General features: G+C 38.1%; 1 protein-coding gene across 2 annotated transcripts; it reads left to right on the forward strand.

Annotated features, from left to right (window-relative positions):
• Positions 1 to 480: 480 nt before the first annotated feature.
• Positions 481 to 9,447, forward strand: pdcl3.S (phosducin like 3 S homeolog). 2 transcript variants are annotated; one of them, XM_018249761.2, is made up of 7 exons: positions 481 to 573; positions 664 to 698; positions 1,928 to 2,048; positions 2,768 to 2,858; positions 6,218 to 6,361; positions 7,477 to 7,685; positions 8,300 to 9,447. In XM_018249761.2, the coding sequence occupies exons 2-7, from the start codon at positions 693 to 695 to the stop codon at positions 8,440 to 8,442; spliced, it is 714 nt and encodes a 237-aa protein (XP_018105250.1). In that variant the 5' UTR covers positions 481 to 573; positions 664 to 692; the 3' UTR covers positions 8,443 to 9,447. The 2 variants fall into 2 exon arrangements, with proteins under 2 accessions (XP_018105250.1, XP_018105249.1); XM_018249760.2 differs by having other exon boundaries at positions 540 to 698.
• The last annotated feature ends 3,382 nt before the right edge of the window (positions 9,448 to 12,829 follow it).

Here is a 12,829-nt window from a genome sequence, read left to right on the forward strand (position 1 = left end):
CGATCCCAGTGAATGTTGGGTAATATAGTTTTAATTTGGCATATGTGAAACTACAATATCCAGAATGCAATGGTAGTAGAATGGCATAGAAAGCAACGCCCTTTTCTATTTGCTGCAGTTCTAGCCTTTAAGTCCCAGCCTGTCTGTACTACAACTGTAGCCCGCTGCATCCGCTGTTTATGATAATCACATGTGCCATACAAATAGACTTATAGTTAGCTGCTTCTATATGCTGTTCAGTGTACAAATTGGGCTATATTTAAAATGGCTTTTGGCTACTTTCTGGCTCGTCTTTATTTGATAGTTTTTGGCTGGTTTTGAAATATAAATCTGGCAACCCTGAGAATCAGACACATTCTAATCCTGAAACAAGGGGTTGTCTCTTTTGACGTAAAAAGAAATACACAAGGCTCCCTTACAACATGTCCACCCCCTTAACAGCTGCATAAGTCACATACACTGTATATAAACTGTCAGATAGTTCTGCCAGCTCCTTAGCAAGCTACTTCCTTATAAGGACAGGCACTCGGGCAGGAAGCACGAGCTGAGGCACCCAATAACTTCCCCCGGCTGGTAAGGAACAAGGAGCCTTGTCCTTTCTACTGACAGGAATTTTATAACAACCCTTTGATGAACATATCTCATTATTCTTCCTTTGTGCAGAGAGTCTCGTGTGCCCAGGAAGCGGTGAAATGCAGGTGAGAGGGATACGCTGTAGTGCTTTACCCAGCAGGCAGTGTTTAGGTATGAGAGCACCAGGGTAAGGGCGGAACTCCAGGTCTTGCCACTTGTTCCCGGGGAGGGGCAGCTAAGCACACAAAAATTGGGGGTTAGAAAAAAAATGTGGGAGTAGCGTAGTTATCTGCTATACAAGTATCAGACTGTGTCCCTCCCTGTCAGTGTTAAAGATAAGTGATGCTGCTGCTTGTTTTCAAGCCAATAACCAAGTGATCTGCAGATCAACAGGGGAAACAGTGACTGACAAGTGTTCCCTTTACAGTCAGACCAAGATATGATGGATCTTGCTGTGACTTTATTCTAGACATACCAGTAATGGGTCTAGCAAAAGTGCCCTCCCAGTGCAGTGGTCAGGCAATTCGGCTAATCTGTGCGACTAGAGAATTCTGTAGTTACTGGATTCAATCCCTCAGCACCTCTTTAAAATAAAAAAAAACGATTATATTTACAAAGGCGTTCTCCTTTGTGCTTATTCTTTGAATGTCATCTGTGGAATCCACAAAGCTGAAAACTTGTAAAAAGAGTTGTTTGTCTGTCAGAATCCATAAGCGTCTGTATGTCCCATGGAGTGATATGTCCTCCCGGTGGATGGATCTTTTGCTGAGTCAGAATATAATCAGCGGCCTTGTACCCTGCCTGAAAAACATGCCATCCCAGAGTGCATTCTATGTAAACACCATCCTGCCATCTTTCATGAATTTCCCAGGGGTTGCCCAGATCCAACACACGTGCAGTAGAGTGAGTATACTGTGCATGTGTCAGCTGCCAACCACCACAAACGAGGCACAGGAAAGTGTGCATGTGTAGCCCATGTAACCCTTGGAAATTCATCAAAGATGGCTGCACTCAGCAGTGTGACATACCTTACCGGCCTGGGGCCCAAGGATAGCACGTATAATAACTGATGGATGCCCCCAGTGAATCTGAATTGCCATGACTTTCCTAGTCTTTGTTTTCAAGTCCTGTCACAAAAGAAAATACACACCTTGCTTTAATGTTGACTGTGTGGATTTTTATGACACTAGAAGACAGTGTACACTGAATGGAACTAAAATTCTTCATGTGTATACAGTTTTTAGCATTTTAAGTAAAGCTTAAGGGAAGTACAGTATTATTTCTAGATCTATGTTATAGCACTCTCGCTCAGGTTATTGGTGCACTTTTTTAAATCGGCACGTCCTTGTTTTAGGATCCAAACGCAGACACAGAGTGGAATGATATTCTGCGCCGAAAAGGTATCCTTCCTCCGAAGGAAAAGCCACAGGATGATGAAGAGGAAGAAACAGAGATTCTTAAGCAACAATCTGTTGGTGAGTCATAGGTACTAATATGGTATTCATTATGTATTTGGTGTTTAATAGGTTTATATTATAAAATACACTAACCTGCAATAGAATAGAGGCAAGCACAACAACATTTCAATTTGGAATTACATGAAAAGTACTTCCATTAAAACATTTATTGCCAGTTATATTATAAAAACAGTGTGTGCCAGGTATGGTGTTACAGGGGGTTTCTTCATCATTTCCTCAGAGCAACCAATAAGATGTTTGCTTTTAAAGAGATGACCAGAACATGCTTCTTGCTGATTGGTTGCTATGGGTTACTTTCATCTGGGCAAACTTGTTCCTTTTAAGGAAATCTGCTCTTGATCATTATGTGCATGTGTGTGAATGAGCTGGGAGAATTTCTTATTATTTACAGTGTGTGTATGACTAATCATGGCCAAACAAGAGCTGTGACATTTTGCTAAGTGTTACAACATGGCCACTTGCATCAGGAAAACCTTCCTGGTAGGGGTAGCTTAGCAAGGTGCTTCCTAAGCAGAATACAGACTCTAATTACCCACACCTCCAGTGTGGGAACCATTTTTTGATGATAGGTGAGCTTTAACTGTCCACCAGTTGGATGTGACTGTTCTAGATGGTTGTTGTCGTAAGGTTTAGAAGAGGTCTATACTTTATCTTTTAACAGTTTTTATTGGTTCCAAGATGATATATGATATTTAATGCTTAACCAACTGTTTTAGTAAAAACATATGAAGACATGACGCTTGAGGAATTGGAAGACAATGAGGATGAATTTGGAGAAGAAGATGAGCGAGCAGTAGAGTTGTACAGGTCTGTACATATGTAACCGTGGATTGATATGCAAATGTAAAAATTTTTATTCTCAAGGGCATTTGCACTTCGAGATTAATGACTATGGGGCAGATTCAGGGCCGGACTGGGAGAAAAAAGCAGCCCTGGCAAAAAAAATCAAAGCAGCCCACTTCAGGTATTGGATTGGTTATCTGGAAACCCATTTTTCAGAAAGCTCCAAATTAGGAAAGGCCGTCTCCCATAGACTCCATTATATGCAAACAATCCAAATGTTTAAAAGATTTAATTTTCTCTGTAATAATAAAACAGTAGTTTGAGCCAAACTAAGATATAATTAGTCTTTATTGGGAGCAAGTTTTTTTAATCCATTCCTTGGACACAATTATACAGGGGAATATTAGATAAAAACCTGTGAACAGATGCCCGAAGCCTGCCATGTCCTGCATAGAAAACTGCACATAGATAGTTAGAATCTCAGCTGCCATAAAGCAGGGCAAGACTGCTGTGAATAATTAAACTGTGCAGTGATATTATCAGTATTATGACATAACAGAGTTGACGCGTTTCATGGCGTCTTGCCACTTCCTCAGAAGCACAGGCATAAGCATAGACCTAAGCATCTGAGGAAGTGGCGAAACGCCACGAAACGCGTCAAGTGTGGGGGAGAAGTCATATCCACATAATGTACTGATGATTTTAAAGGATATCTAATAAAGAATGTTTTAATTCCTCCTAACCACTGTGTGCTCCATATCGCTATTGCTACACATATATCTGTAGGACACGAGACTGCTTGTAATTTGTTACTACACAGGCGCAAATGAAGAATTCTTTCCCAAAAATAAACTAAAAACACTTTTTTCTAACATATAAGGCAACATTTATAAGATTAATAGACAGCTAACTCACACACAGTGCAGATTTCAAAATGTACATGACCTATAACTTTAGATGAACAGTATTATACATAGATATATATATATATATATATATATTTTTTTTTTTTTTTTTTTTTTTTTATTCATGTCAGTATCACTTTAAGTAGCAGGTAGTAGTTGTTCTTACCTGCCCTTTCTCTGTACAGTTGGAGGGGGGGGGCAAGGGGGGAAATGCAGAACAGCAGCAGAAAATTCAATCCTTCCCTTCATCCCTTCATTGGAGCGTTTGAAAAGCACTGCAAAGTTTTCCCCGTGCAGCTCTTCAGTTTCCGGCTCACTTCTGCTGCGCGCCCTCTACTGGTAGGAAATGTTAGTGCGGGTCCTGCAAAATGACATTTCTCTCTTCATCCAAGCGCAAGGGCCCTGCGCACAAGAGATCGCACAGTCGCACACTGTCAATGCGGCCCATTTACACGGCATGGGCAGCGGCCCAACGGGCATTTGCCCGTATTCACAAATGGCCAGTCCGGGCCTGGGCAGATTTACTATAGTGCGAAATGACAATTCACCATCGTTACTGCTTTCAGGCACTTCGCCGATATACGGGCGCAGGTGTAACTTTGCTAGCGAAAGAGACAGACACTAGTCACTCTATCCACAGGCGAATTTTCACTCTGGCGAATGGACATTACTCCGCAAATTCACTAAGATGCGGATTTTACTGAATGTTACCTCCTTCACCAGCTCAGACCAGGCAAAGTGCATTACTTACATCATATTTTTAGTGGAAAAAGTCTAGCCTGCAAAAATCCTTACATTTTTTTTTTTTTTTGGGGTAACCGGGTTCCCCCATACATTTCCTAACATATGGGATATAAACTATATAGTGGGTTCATGTGTAGGGCATTATAACAACTTTATTGTCTTTATTAAGGTTCCCTGGACTTGTGTAATGTATTTGCTGCAACATATACATCTATTCAGCTTTATAATTTCACGCCTTATGCAAATTAGCCTTATTGAAGACCTCTAACGAAGTTTCACTAGGTATAATTGAACGCTAGCGCATCTTTGCTTTGATTGCCGAAGTAACGCTAGCGAAAAAGCATTTCTATTTAACCATCCTGGTGGTGAAGTGACCATGAAACATGAACCAAAAATGTGTGTATTTGTAAAAAGTTAGGTTACCTAGTTCTTTAGTACAGGAGACAAAACAGGACAGGTACTGGATTTATTCTCTGTAATGGATGAGGATATATTTTACAGATACTGGGCATCAAAATATCTTAGCCCACTTTTGTGAAAGGCAACCTTTGTTCCTGTTCAATAAACTGTCTGTCAATATATGGTATGAATTCTGTTAATATAAATCTAAGAAGATGACTAAGTCAGGGTATTAAAATGAGGAACAGACCAAATGGCCAATACATTTTGGCAGAAATGTGCCCTATTTTTTCAGGATTCTGATTCAGCAAAACCAAAACTAAACTTAAACTTAAAATCAGGTGACTATAGATCATGTGACAATAGCAAATGTGCAAAAAACAGCTGAAATGTAGCAGCACCTCTTGATGCTGTGCTCTCCATATACCCAAAATTAAATTCCCTAAGAGTAATACTAGATTTAATGCAGCTTTAGTTGTATACAATAAATAAGGTAAATAGACTGACAGTGTTAACCGTGCAGTCAAAAAAAAGTTGTGGGGGACTAATTCTTAGATTAAGATCGGGGTCTTTGTAAGCCATTCACCTTTTTGTTACTTTGGCTGTTTTTGGGATCATGGTCATACAGAAAACTTCTCCCAAGCTTCTTTTTTTTTTTCTTGTTTCAGACTTTTGTTTTAGTTTGTGCAATTATTATTATGGCAATTTGATATGAACATCAATACCAACAAAACACCCCTGTACAATAAATGGTTGGATACATTGAACATACTAAATTGCACACAAAAAGAACCAATATCCAATATGAGAGTTAAAGAGGGCCCTGTCAAAAAAAGCTTACATTCTAGAATATATTCTTATGTCTTTTAGCAAGGTGTCTTGTCCCACCTTATTATGCTACCCTGGCATGCCCCTAGCCCCCCCCCCCCAAACTGTCTGTCCCCCCACTCACTTTGTGCCAGCAGGAGTTTGAATATCCCTTCTAGTCCTCAGTGTGGTTACTAATTATGCAGCCTCAGCAGCATACTGTCCCATGTCAGGCCTGGGTATAGATGTGCCTGTATGGGACAGTTGCAAAAGAAAGCACAGCCAAAGATATTTTTTTGCCCATTGTTCACATGTACATTGTAATGTGCAAAATTATATTGTACGATTTGTTATTCAGTAAAATGATAAAACTGTATCAAAATCAAAAGAATGTAGGGAGCCACTCCAAACAGAACGGTGTTGCAATATTTTGTCTTTTGACATGTTTGAGCTCACATGGACCATTTCTCAAAAAACTTATTTTTCAGTTTTACAACATTTTCAGATCTTTTGTTTGTTTTTCATTAGACAACAAAGAATGGCACAGTGGCAAGCAACCCAACTAAAGAATAAATTTGGAGAGGTATTAGAGATTTCAGGACAAGACTATGTCCAGGAAATTACCAAAGCTGGGAAAGATCTGTGGGTGATATTACATCTTTACAAACAAGGGTATGAACAGTATTTTTTGTTGTTTATATATGCTCTAAATCTGATTTCTTTTGTGTCCATGTAGAAACTCTGCATATCTCTGTATTTGTTATATAAAGAGTATGTGTTTCCAACTTGTGCAATCATTTACACAATGCTGACTGTAGATATGCTAAGGCTATTGCTGACATTACATTTTCATCTGTTTTTTAGCAGTAGTGATCAGTGTGGTGAATTATCTTGACTGCCTCCCACTGGAGGCCCTCCAATAGTTGGAGACAGGTCACCTGAAAGCATGCCAGTGTAATATTCTTATTGTCCATGGAAATGGACTTGCGGTAGACTTCAATTGATCATCGTCACTAATTAGCTTTAAAGGGGTTGTTCACCTTTGGGTTAACTTTTAGTATGATGTAAGGAGTGATATTTTGAGACAATTTGCTATTGGTTTTCATTTGCTTTAATTATTTGAGGTTTTTGAGTTATTTAGCTTTTTTTATTCAGTCACTCTCCATTTTGCAGTTTCCCCAATCTGGTTGCTGGAGTCCTAAATACCCTAGCAAACATGCATTGATTTGCATAAGAAACTGGAATATGAATTGGAGAAGGTCTGAATAGAAAGATAACTAATAAAAAGTAGCAGTATTAATAAATGTTTAGCCTTCGAGAACATTTGTTTTTAGATGGGGTCAGTAATCCCCATTTAAAAGCTTGTACTGTTAAATTAACTTTACTGTACATAAAAATACTAATGGGAATAATTTTAACGGAAATATTAAGCCCACACATATTTTAGATTGCCACAGTGGTCTTGGGCTGAGAGTAATGTGTGATCCTTTTAATATATTTTATAAGGAATGGAAAGATGCTTCTACAAAGAACAACTTCTTTTATTGAGGGAACTTATCAGCAGAATAAGAAGAATACAGAGCGCACCATAGTGCATTCTTTTTTCATCCTTATTTAAGGTGACCTGAAGCTTGAACTGATGGTTTAATTTACTATGTATTGTAAGATCACTGGAGCTGTATGTACATACAATATACCATTATCAGGACAATTGTTCACAGAGTTTATGCTTCAATTTGCCAAGTAAAACTCGATCTAAAAACCATGTTTTCTTGTTTGTCTTCTAGCGTACCACTCTGTTCTTTAATAAACAAGCACTTAACTGCACTGGCACGAAAGTTCAAAGATGTGAAATTTGTAAAAGCAATTTCCACAACATGCATTCCCAACTATCCTGACAAGAACCTTCCCACTATCTTTGTATACCTTGATGGTGATATACGGGCTCAGTTCATAGGACCTCTTGTGTTTGGTGGAATGAATCTAACACAGGATGGTAAGTAAAAATCAGTTTCAGTTTTGTTAAATGATTGTTGTAATACCTATCATTTTAGATGTTGTTTTTATTTTTCTAACTTAGCAAGAGCATTAAGAGCATTAATTCATTACACCAAGCACACATTCTTGACATTTGCTGTGCTTGTCTTGAAAAAAATCTTACTTATCAATTTTTGTATATCACATATTGGCCTTTATAATTTTTTCTATTAGCAGTAACTACTACAGATCTTTACAGAGATTTTACATCATCCCTTAGTAGAAAATTATGTGCAAAAGTTTAGTAGCTATTCTTATGTGACTTCATCCTTGCTAGGGCCATACTAACTCCAGTTAGTAACTTCCCTTTCTATGGCTGAATACATGCACAACATGCTGTATATTAGCTTTACTGTTGATCTAACCCCCTATATTATATAAACATTTGCAGTCTTTGGCAATAATAGTAGTTTGCTAGAAGTTAAGGGACATTTTACTGTAAATACATTTTTACATTGTTTGCCTCACTGAATATTGCAATGGAAAATGTTTGCAAGCAATCTGATATTTATGTGTTTCTATGTTTCTAGTTTTTGTTGTGATTTTACTAAATATGACTGCATATCATTTTAGAGTTAGAATGGAAGCTTGCTGAATCAGGATCCATCAAGACTGACCTTGAGGAAAATCCAAAAAAGCAAATCCAGGACCAGCTCATGACCTCGATTCGTGCCTCCATCCCTACAAAGAAAGACAGTGATTCAGAGGATGACTAAAGCACAGTTTACTTTTGTATTGGTTTTTATAAGTTGCTTGCACAGTTATGTTCTGTGCCTATACCTTCCAAAATACTGTGTTAATATTCAATGCTACAACTGGTAGACTTACTTCTCTAAAATGACATGGTTTTCACCAACCACAAGTCTTTCTGTTTACCAGCACGTCACAGATACAGTAAATATCAAAAACACTAGATGGGTGACAATTTAAGGAGGGAAAATTTGCCCAAAATATTTTTCCCTCAGTGTGATTGTAACATCCGCAGATTCTGTGCAGTAGTTACATAGATGGCTGAACAAAGTGTTCAGTAAATTTCATTATGTTTTGCTGTTCTGCCATAATATGACCACAGGCTTTGAAATAATATCTAAATAATGTTTTATTGGCTTTATTACCTTGACAACCAGTACCACTGAAATATTTGAAGCTTCATAAGTATGACTGCATAGACCAGATCTATGTTTTCTAGAATATGAATCCGCTGTATGCCAGGCTCAAAAGTTAATATCATTTGCATCCTGATGTCCTTCGCCCCAAGACTTCAGAAATGTAGCATATGCTCTGTAGACTTAGCTGACAAATTGGGCCCTGGAAGAATATAGACATTATGCACTTTCTTTGGATGCATCCCTTAGAGAAGTAAAGCTTGGAGCCAGAAGAGGAAACAATCCATATCCTCAATATTTGGGTCCTGTATACAGGAAAGGCAGAATGTGAGAGTTCCTTGCCACACACCCTCTTTTTTGAGCATCCTGCGAAGACAAAAAGAAAGGAGTGCAAAGTACTACAGAGCCCTTTGTTTTATCTCTGCTCAGGGTGAAGAATCTCCATATGGGTACAAAAGAAGTGTTCAGTATATAGTCTCTAAACACCTTAGTGCTCTTAAAGGGGAACCAAAGTCTAAAATAGAATAATGCTAAAAATGCTTTATTTTGTATAATAAACATGAACTTACTGCACCAGAAGCCTAAATAAACAAATGATTTATGCTTTCAAAGTTGGCCACAGGGGGTCACCTTCTTGTAACTTTGTTAAACATGTTTGCAAGACTAAGACCATGCACATGCTCAGTGTGGTCTGGGCTGCTGTTAGGAGACTAAATTAAGGGATTGTCATAAATTGTAAAAACAGCACAAGTCAAATAATATCTGCCATAGAAGCAGATACAGCAAGACAGATTAGTAATCAGAATATGCACTGGGTCCTGTGTTGTTATGTAATTTAATGTGGATTTTATAGTTTTTGTATTGTTTAATACAAACTTTCTCCAACTCTCCAGAACTAGCGGCTGTAGCAACATAATCCTCCAAATACAATCCCAGTGCATCTGTTTAAATTATGGATGTACCGAATCCAGGATTCGGTTCGGGATTCGGCCAAGATTCTGCCTTTTTCAGCAGGCTCCATGATCTGGCTTCATGATCTATGTCCCTGCAGCTGGAGTTGGAAACATTAAAGAGGATGTAAAGGCAAAAATAAAATAAAATTTTTACTTTATTAACTGAAAAATAAACCTATCCCCAATATACTTCAATTTGTACAATTTTTATAAGAAACCTGACTGTATGCAGTGAAATTCCCCCTTCATCTACTTGCTCTGACTGCTGCAGATATGAATCTCTACATGGTTTTCGGCTGTTCTACAGGGAAACAAACAAAGTTGCTTGAGTTCTGGGAAGTCTCTCCCCCCTGCTGTCGGAAAGTAAGATCATTTCCCTGCAGACCGACTGAAGTTTCCTATCCACAGCAGTCAGAGCAAGTAAATGAAGGGAGGAATTCACTGCATACAGTCAGGTTTCTTATAAAAATGGTAGACATTTTTTAATTAAAGTATATTGTAGATGGGTTTCTTTTTCATTTAAGAACGTAAAAATGGGATTTTATATTTTGCCTTTACATGCCCTTTAAGCTGTTACCCATAGTAAATGAATCTGTGATTTTTAGAATTGTATTTATCAAATGGTAATTTTCACCTATCTGCAAATATGATTGTAAAAATTCCATAGGCATGACAGAAAATAGGTGAGTTTTATGGTAAACTCTAATCTCACATTTTAATAAATGTGCCCTTAATTGTCTAGTTTGGTGTGACAAGGTCCAGTTATACTACACCAATATACAGATAAACATGATATATAGTACATAAACTTAGCTGTTAAAATATAGTCTATAATTTACTACGACCTATTATCCGCAGGTATGCAGCAGGAGAAATTCCCAGCAATACTCCTGTTTGTAATAGAGGATTAGTGGATCACTATCAGAAGATTGAAATCTCACACCAAATGTGCAAATCACCTAGAAAATTACTACAAAGTCCTGCATAGATGGTATCTTACTCCAGAAAAACGTACTCAGATCTACACAGAAACATCCATACTATGCTGGAGGGACTGTAATAATAAACGATTAATGCTACACATCTGGTGGAGCTGTAAGAAACTAAGCAATCTTTGGGACTCATTGGTATAGTCCCAGATTTGGGGTATAAGATGACTGAGGAGATCCTCACCCCTATATTCATTGCAGCTAAGAGAATAATAGCCAGATCTTGGAAACAAAAGGAAGCCCCAACATACAATCGACTATTAGCAGAAATCAACTTTAATATAAAATATGAAAAAGCAGCACTGAGGGCCATAAACCATCCACTGAAAACCACAATTGGAAACAATGGACCCAGTTCTATGATCATAGAAATCAAAAATAAATTAATTACTTTAAATTAATTACAAAGGTTTGTAAACTTTATATAAGGCACCCAATTTAGTACACACATCATTTTGACATCCTTTTGACCAAATTAGAACTGGTTTATAACGATGTTTGATAACCAGTTAGATTATTCCCCCTTTCTCCCTAGGGCTTAGCTGAACAATGGCACCCGCTCATTATACAGTAACCAGGGGAGACACCATATCTATATATGATACAAAAATGGTATATATATATATATATATATATATATTTGTAATCTTAAATGAATACTGTCATGGGAAAAAATGTTAATATTTCAAAATGCATCAGTTAATAGAGCTGCTCCAGCAGAATTCAGCACTGAAATCCTTTTCTCAAAAGAGCAAATAGATTTTTTTATAGTTCATTTTGAAATGGGGCTAGACATTGGAAGGTAACCAGATAGCAGCTCTCTAACACAAGATAACAGCTGCCTGGTAGATATAAGAACAGCACTCAGTGGTAAAATCCAGGTCCCACTGCAACACATTCGGTTACATTAAACAGGAGAAACAACAGCCTGCCAGAAAGCAGTTCCATCCTAAAGTGCTGGCTCTTTCTGAAAGCACATGACCAGGCAAAATGACCTGAGATTGCTATTGACAAATTGGCTCTTACAGGAAATTCCAGAACATAGTCAAATGGTAAATATGAAAAGAAGCTACTTGTAACACAAAACAAATAAAGTAAACAGGAATAGATTAACATCAGTGAAGGACATGGGGGAGAATTAAACTGCCATCCCTCCCCTGATATACCCCGTCCCCCACTGGCTGCTTTGAAAAACTGTACTTGGGCAATTTAGTACCTGTGTAAATTGCATGTAAAGTTCCTGTGCCACAATCAATCTTTACAATTTCCATAAGTCAATGAAAACTGATTTTATGTCATTTATTGCATCAATAATCCAGGAAGAGAAACAGTAATCATTCCCTTTAACTATAAACTGACAGTGGCTAAATATAACAGATGGCACTGATGAAAAAAATGTATGTAATATAAAAAAGATATCTCATCTGCCCATACATACATATGTGACACAGCTTTTGTGTGTAGGGTCCGGCCAGGTACATGACCTTGCATACACAGGGCTTTTTAGAGGGGGGCACCAGTCTTCCTGTTGGCAGGCCCTAATGCTCACAGGCACCAGGATGCACAAATGGATGCGCAAGCTGACTCTACTGAAGAGAGGGGACTGGACTCTACTGAAGAGATCGGACTGGATATGGGGTAGGCAGGCAGCATGGAAGGTACATGCCTGGCGCCCCTCCAGCTTTGCGCCCTAGGCACGTGCCTACTCTGCCTACCCCTAGTTCCGGCCCTGCTGGCCAATATTTTACCGCTGTATAATAATGGTTGATCCCAATGTTATTAATAGGGAAAAAAGTTAAATAGATAGGAAGGCTTGTATTTTTTTCCAGAAAAGGTGGCAACCCTATGTGCCATATAGTACATTCATGATTTCCTCTTCTCTGCCCATCTTAAATCAGGGTAAGACATACCCAGACAAACGAAAAAAACACTTAAAAACCAAATGACTCAGAATCCAGGCAACATATTTATTACTTTATGATAAAGACGATTTATTAAAACGCTGATATTCCCTGCAATGGGAAACAATTCTAGTTTCAAACAATCGACGCATGT

This window comes from Xenopus laevis, chromosome 2S (assembly GCF_017654675.1).
Source record: "Xenopus laevis strain J_2021 chromosome 2S, Xenopus_laevis_v10.1, whole genome shotgun sequence".
In the NCBI taxonomy this organism is placed as follows: Eukaryota; Metazoa; Chordata; class Amphibia; order Anura; family Pipidae; genus Xenopus; species Xenopus laevis.